Raw genomic sequence first — 7,506 nt, 5'->3', positions numbered from 1 at the left:
TGTCATAAATATATCCTTTTTTTTTGTTTTCTTTTGTATTTTTTGTGGGGGGGTTATAGTTGTATGATCAGTTGAGGGTAGATTCGAGCAAGTGACGGAAGAGATATACTATTGCTCACATATTGTTGCATAGAACAATGGGCACTGAGGGAGTGTTATATATATCTTTATTTCAATCATTATATTCATATAGCAAAGTTGAGGCCACCTAAGAACTTAGTATTCTCTAGAACTTAGTTAATATTATATCACATTTATCTTTCTTTCGTGTCAATTATATAATGACATAGCCCTGTAACTGAATCATATTGTAACTGAAACTATCAGCACAGGATTTTGAACTTCCCGTTTATGGCAGTTTGTCTTTCGAGATTGGGTTAATTGCTGAACGATACAATAGCATGGAGGAGCAGTTGTAGGATTTGTTGATTTGCCATTGATGTTTGAAGTATGCAAGTAAACCAAAAGATTCAGTTGCAATCATTTCACAAATCAAGAATTAATTCAACTAACGCAAACAAGAGTACCTGATAGTGCTTTATTGAATTGAGTGCAGAGGCTAAGAACTAAAAAAACGGAAAAAAAACACACCTAATGAGCTTCCATATCCCGGGTTTTTTTGATGCTACCAACACTACTATTATATCTACGGTCGGAACACTGAAATTGAATCACTGCTAATAATAAAATTGAGGAACAAGGCAGATGAGTAAAATAGCACCGACAATCAGGTCTCGCTTCTCGCATCACTTAACCGTCTCATGCGTCAAGATGCTTGATTTGATTTCTCTGTGTGGGGGAACAACCCCTCCATTGATGTGTACCTTATCGTAAACATGGACGCCCTCCCCGATGGTCATGTTTTCAATTTGTGCCCTCTGCCCTACCGTTGAGTGCCAACCAATAATGCTGCTGGAGACGGATGCCTGCTCCTGGATGAGAACACCTCGCATCACAGTACACCTTGACAACTTGACTCCGGAGTCAATCACACATCCTGGACCTATGGCAACGTCTGGCCCAATGATGCATCCTTCTCCAATCACAGCATTCTCGTGGATCAGAACGTTCCCTACGATATGACGACCGGCAGCTAATTTAGTTGATGCTTTCTTCCTCAGGGAGTCCAGATAGAGACATTGGCCGGTGATGTAGTCCTCTGGCTGCCCGATGTCCATCCAGAAACCTGGTAAGACCATGGCATAGAGCAGTTTATCTGATGCAATTTTTGGAAAAACTTCCTTTTCCATAGAGGTTTGTCTCAGCTCAATACGATCTAAGACGGATGGATTCAGTAAGTAAATCCCTGCGTTGATCTTGTTCCCTACGAAAACTTTGGGCTTCTCCACGAATCTATCAACCCTCCCCCCACTGTCTTCATCCATAACAACAACACCATATTTGGATGGCTCATCAACCTGGAGTAGGAAAGGTCATATTATTGGTGTACGATAAACCGAATGAGTAAAAATGTACCTTGGTAATGTACCTTGGTCACCATTATCGTTGCCTCCCCGTCATGCGATTTGTGGAACTGAATTAGTTCAGCGAAAGGATATTCACTTATGACATCGCAGTTGAGGACAAAGAAGGGCTCACCGGAACCATCTACTAGCTTGTCTCTGGCTAAAGCCAAGGGACCAGCTGTGCCAAGTGGTTCAGTCTCTTGGGAACATCTGATTTTAATTCCAAGTTTATCCTCATACTCCTTCAGAAAACTAATCATAACCTAAACAAACACAAACAGAGAGATCAGTCAAATAATTTCCATTGAAGGTTCTAATTTCCATTGAAGTATGTAACCATTCAATCATGTATGGTATTAATCTCCATTGATGTATAACGCATCTGTATAAAGATAAATTCATGGCATGTCAATGATTTCTCATACCTCTGGTTGATAGTTGATGGCCAAGATGACTTCAGTAACTCCAACTTCCTTAAGAGCTTCAATCTGAACGGAGTGTCATATAGAAGAAATAAGACCAACTAAAACTTCATGCACAATTGTTCCCAACTAGAAAAACAAAGCAAATTATTCATGCAAGATTCCTAGTCAAGATGAATCCTTTCACCAGAATGATACTGAACTACAAGTCACAATTATGCCAATTTCTTTCTAGTTAAAAAAAAACAATTCAGAAAGAAAACTTCAGATGATGAAAGTTTTGAGGAGTAAGAGGAAAATTAAGAAGATGAAATAGTTACTTATGGAATTACAAAATTAACCAAAAAGCAGAACTGAAACCCCAAAACTAGACAAAAGAATGACATCAAAACAATTGAAAGGAAAACTGAATTCAACCAGAAGTAAAATAGTTGTAGATTTTGAAAACTCATCATGGCATCCTCTATCTGCCCTCATGTATCCGGTTACTTCCTTTGAGAATTTACAAGGGCAATCAGTAAAACATATTTTTTGTATCACCAAACTTCACAACATGATATTTCATATCTGCATTTATGTATGTACCAACAATATGGTATAGGGCCAAAATGCACATACCTGATGAAGTACGATTGGTTTGTTGGCGAAATCAACCAATGGCTTTGGGAAACTTAGTGTCAAAGGATGGAGGCGAGTGCCAAATCCCCCAACAAGGATGAGTGCTTTCATGGTGTATAATTGCTTTTACTTCTATAAATCAGGTGGAAGATCTGAAGACCAAGCAACAAACCAAATTTGTTAAGCCTTGTATATATGATGAATCTTAAGTTAATCACAGAGAACGCAAAACTAAGTTCGCCAGATCTGTCACAAGAAAAGAAGACAAAAGCTAAAGACTTTCAGCATTTAGCATTAAAATCTTATTCTGGAATTCCATAAATCACCCGGAAAAGATCAAAGAACTCACCGCAATTCAAAGCGATAGCCAGCGAGAAAATAACGAGAAAAGAACAAATGAAATACAATAGAAGAAGAGGTTCGGGATCTCACCAAAAAAAGATATTTTTTATTTCGGGATTCCACGAGATTCTCAGACAAAAAGAGCCGATCCTGCCCGTGAGAAAGAGGAGAAGAGGAAGATCACGACGATCTTCGAAGCCCACCTATGACCTATGCGCTTTTAGAGTCCATAGCGGATTGAAATATGCATGGTTTTATAATTTAACTTGTTTATATGACGTCATTAAAATAAACAAACTTTTTATCGCATACTAATATCTATGCTAGAAAAAAAACAATTGTATATACCATTTTATTTTTGCTTGATTTACTTTCTAAAATTAGTCGAGATTAAGAAATAAGGATCTTTAAAATATATCATTAAATATTTGACCAAATCTTTTTACAAAATTGTGGTACTCATCCATTTATTTTGACAAATAGCTATAACGATAAATAAGGCATGCGCAGAAAAATAGTTTAATTTATAAATGGAAAATTATCTTCAATAGAAATATAAAATAGAAGAAAATAAAATAAAATAAAGTATCATATTTAGAAATTTAAGCCAAATAAATTTATTTATATTGCGTCACTTCATTAATTACTATTAAATAAGGTAAATTTATTTTAAGGAAAGGCTAGCCTGGCTAGGTTCGTAAATCAAAATAATATAATCCATTTAATTTGTTTCCGTACAATAGAAAAAATTATGAAATTTACCTAACATGCATCTTATTTTGTCATAAATATATCCTTTTTTTTGTTTTCTTTTGTATTTTTTTTTTGGGGTGTGTTTGTGAGTTAGGGTGAGAGGATTTACGGTCAAATTTAATTGAGAATTAATTCCGAGAGCAATTAAATTAATTATTTTTTTTATAGTTGTACGATCAGATGGTGGTAGATTCGAGCAAGTGACGGTAGAGATATACTCTTGCTCACACATTGTTGCATAGAACAATGGGCGCTGAGGGAGTGTTATATCTTTTATTTCAATCATTATATTCATATAGCTCAGTTGAATCTGGTCGGATTATCATCCTATTTGAACCTTATAAACTCAGTCGACAACCTCCACAATATTAGGGTCCTATTAAGCCCCGGCCTCCTCTACCCGTGTGGCCATAGCGGTTTCAGAACGATGAGAAATCTTAGTCGAGCGAGTCCTTATGACCTCAGCCTCCAACAGGCTTTGATATAAAACTGACTCCAATGAGAATACCCACCTGGAAAGTGACATCATGCTAACAACTTAGACAACACCAGTGATGCTAAACAACGACTATCGCCGCTAGCGTAATGGCCCACTTGTGCAGTTGGCCGGTGTACGACCCCTCGTGCGATTGTCCATGTAACCTGCTTAGCGTTTGCGTGGCAATCTACATGCACCTTCCACCTCTATGACTATATAAAGTTCTGCGATGGTAAATAAAAGTATAATTTTCTTTTTTCACACGAAGATTAATTCTGTTTTTCTCTTTCTAGCTCTTACGTTCCTTTGCACATGCACATGAGACTTTGCTGACTTGATCATCGGAAGGATCCTACTAACCCCCAATTGACGTGTTTCAATTCGCAAGACTTGGATAGTGAGCACACAAGAGGACCTACCTCGACCACAGGCCTCAAGGAAGGAAAGGAGAATCCTAAGTGGATATATATATATATATATATATATATATATATATATATATATATATATATATATATAAAATTAATTTTGGTGAAGCTTAAAATGAAAGGAGTTTTGATCTCCTGCGCGCTCGCACAGTGCGCGACTGTGCGCGCGCGCAGGAGATCGGTCAATTTTTTTTTTTTTTTAATTTTTTTAATATTTTAAATTTAAAAAATCAATTAAAAAATTTAACATTTCCTTATATAAATTTTTAATACCTTAATATATCCCCTTAACATATTACAATACTCAATAAAAACTTAAATTAATTTTATTTTAATTTTTTTTTAAAACCAAACACTATAACCTAATTGGAAAGCCTAAACCCCAAATGTAAAATCTAAAAAAAAAAAATAGCTTTAACACTATACCCAAAGCCTGAACCCTAGAAATAAAATTTTTAAAATTTTTTTTAATTATTTTTTTTAATTCAAAAATTAAAAAAAAAATAAAAAACAAATTAAAATCACTGATATCCTGCGCGCGCGCACAGTCGCGCACTGTGCGGCGCGCAGGATATCAAAACCGTATATATATATATATATATATATATATATAAAATTAATTTTGGTGAAGCTTAAAATGAATTTACATTAATATCCTCTTTTATATTCACATTGAAAATAATTATAAGATTTATTAGTAATTTTCACAGACGCTTCAATCAGTGATCTAAAGTTCGAGATTCAACTGCGGCATATTATTGAGAATTTTTCTCATTAATTAATCAGAGATCTAAAACTCGAGACTCAGTTGCGGCGTATTATTGAGAATTTTTTCATTAATCAATTAGAAATTTAGAATTTTCTTTAGTCCCACGTCTTAGAAGTGGCAGTACTGCGAGTAGAAAAACTTCTATAAATACCTCGCGTCAGTGATGTTAGAATACATACTTTTATCGATTTTATTTTTGCTAAGATCATATAATATTAAATTAATTTTTTTATAAGGGGGAGTCTATTACAGTAGCTTGCTGCTGGGATTCTCAAGCGTTACCTAGTATTGTACTATTGCATGAGTTTGGCGCACCATTACCCAATTTATGAGCGACTTTTTGGCTAAGATTAATTTTTCTCATTTATTGCATAGCGTAGCTCACGCAACGCGTGTGTATGATCAATAGTTGATGTGGCGATAGAGGGGGGCCCACCCGGCACGGGTCAACTGCCGAGGTGGAGGTCAAAGTCAAAGTGGTCAACGCCAAGGTGTCAAAAGGCTCGTATACGGTGGCTGAGTGGAGGATGGCTACAACGGCCGGTCGTAGCAATCAAGGTCCGATTGGCAAGAGATTACAAAGGTCGGTCGGGTAATAAGTGTCCGAGCGGGCCAACTGTCTAACTCGGATAATACAGTAAGACAGTTAGACACTCAGTGTGGAGCAGCAGGATGCTAAGAAGACTAGAGAGTTTGTCTGAATGGGAGGAGCACGCTACTACACTCAGTCACCTCAAGAAAGAGCAACTGAGGTCGACAGAGCGGAGAAATCCCGGCCGAGAGGCTACCCCACTCGGCCAAGCAGCGGGACCATTGTCATATCTCTTGATATCCTTCTGGGAGATAGTGTCGATGACACAAGACATGGTTGACAGGCGGATTGTACGATGGAAGCTTCTATTGTTGTGTTAGGGATATGCATGCGCTGTTAAGGTATGGTGTTAGAAGTACTTTCCTGACATGTCTCTTTATAGGACATATTAGAGATCGTGTCCACACCTCGAGGAGAGTGCACGTCACCCATTAGGGCTCTATATAAAGGGGGGTCATCACCGGCGGAGGTACGCGTGATTACTATTTGCGCTTGCGTTACTGTTGCTCCTCTTTCCTCTACATTTCAGGTGACTGACTTGAGCGTTGAAAGCCAACGCCGGTAACCTCTTCTCTAGCTCAGCACTGACGTTACTTGTTTTGCAGAACAGAGTGTGTTCTACAGCTAGTTAGCGTAGCAATCACATCCTTAGTTTTCCACCCTCCCATTTTTGGACAAGTGCATTAGTATATATAATGTTTTTGCTCCAGGGTTAGTATAGTTGGTACATGGATGGTTATTTCAATAAATTTTGCGAATCAATTTATAGCGAATGTCAAACATCTTATTAGATGTTTGACCTCTCCTATGTAAAAGGCCATTGTGTTTTGGTAAAATATCCTTTGTGATTGTATAATTTATCTATCAGTATCTGACTGACTGACTGACTGACTGACTGACGAGCAACATTTAGTCATCAAAATGAGTATTATCATCTTTTACTTCAATCAATAGACATTTATTATTATTATTATTATTATTATTATTATTATTATAATAATAATAGATCTATACCCGACTAATTTTAAAAGTGGATGATCTGTCTTTTGATTTGCCCATTGGATAATTTTAAAAGCACGCCTCTCACTTAATAGCCAATGTTTCAATTTTTTTCATCTTACTTGGGAAAAAAAAATTCTAATATTCTTTAATGTGCTGTAACTAAAAATTAAATCGAGGATGTTTGGATAGTCTGGTGAACGACTCATCCTTGTACTATGCCGACAGCAGCCAGAGACATGTCTTGCTCGCACGCATCCTTGTGCTGAATGAATGACAAATAGTGAACTACGTCTACCTCTAGCTTGCATAATTCGCATAAGGAGACAATAAGCAAGAACATTGTGCACTCTCCCCCGCGTACGGTGTGATAATCAATGATAAGGCAAATAATTCATGCAGTGAGGGTTTAATTTTCAACCAACATTTTCCAATGGCTGCGATGTTTTAGTTTCAACAGTTTTAACTATTGGTGACGCTGCCTTGTCAGGCTGTGGACATCTATACTTCTCGGATTTACTGAGATGATCAATGAAAATTTTTTGTGAAGTTAGACGGTTCACCTCTAAGATATCTAGATTAAAAAAAATACTATGCACTCGTAATTATTAAGTGGAGATTACAAAAAGATCACACTCC

General features: G+C 36.8%; 1 protein-coding gene and 1 pseudogene across 1 annotated transcript; one reads left to right on the top strand and one right to left on the bottom strand.

Annotated features, from left to right (window-relative positions):
* Positions 1 to 518: 518 nt before the first annotated feature.
* Positions 519 to 3,043, bottom strand: LOC122016444 (probable mannose-1-phosphate guanylyltransferase 2). The gene is made up of 5 exons (XM_042573742.1): positions 2,939 to 3,043; positions 2,507 to 2,658; positions 1,892 to 1,954; positions 1,490 to 1,729; positions 519 to 1,418 (listed from the first exon to the last, which is right to left on the bottom strand). The coding sequence occupies exons 2-5, from the start codon at positions 2,615 to 2,617 to the stop codon at positions 747 to 749; spliced, it is 1,086 nt and encodes a 361-aa protein (XP_042429676.1). The 5' UTR covers positions 2,618 to 2,658; positions 2,939 to 3,043; the 3' UTR covers positions 519 to 746.
* A 2,416-nt stretch (positions 3,044 to 5,459) lies between these two features.
* On the top strand, positions 5,460 to 5,596 carry LOC122018187 (annotated as a pseudogene).
* Positions 5,597 to 7,506: the final 1,910 nt, after the last annotated feature.

This window comes from Zingiber officinale, chromosome 8B (genome assembly GCF_018446385.1).
Source record: "Zingiber officinale cultivar Zhangliang chromosome 8B, Zo_v1.1, whole genome shotgun sequence".
Classification (NCBI taxonomy): Eukaryota; Viridiplantae; Streptophyta; class Magnoliopsida; order Zingiberales; family Zingiberaceae; genus Zingiber; species Zingiber officinale.
This window is presented reverse-complemented; position numbering and strand designations above follow the sequence as displayed.

Excerpts from the sequence above, each read along its gene's own strand:
- LOC122016444 (XM_042573742.1), bottom strand. The coding sequence starts at position 2,617 with ATGAAAGCACTCATCCTTGTTGGGGGATTTGGCACTCGCCTCCATCCT. Across the intron at positions 1,955-2,506 it reads AACCAATCGTACTTCATCAG|ATTGAAGCTCTTAAGGAAGT; the intron begins GTATGTGCATTT and ends CACTCCGTTCAG. Across the intron at positions 1,730-1,891 it reads CCATCAACTATCAACCAGAG|GTTATGATTAGTTTTCTGAA; the intron begins GTATGAGAAATC and ends GTGTTTGTTTAG.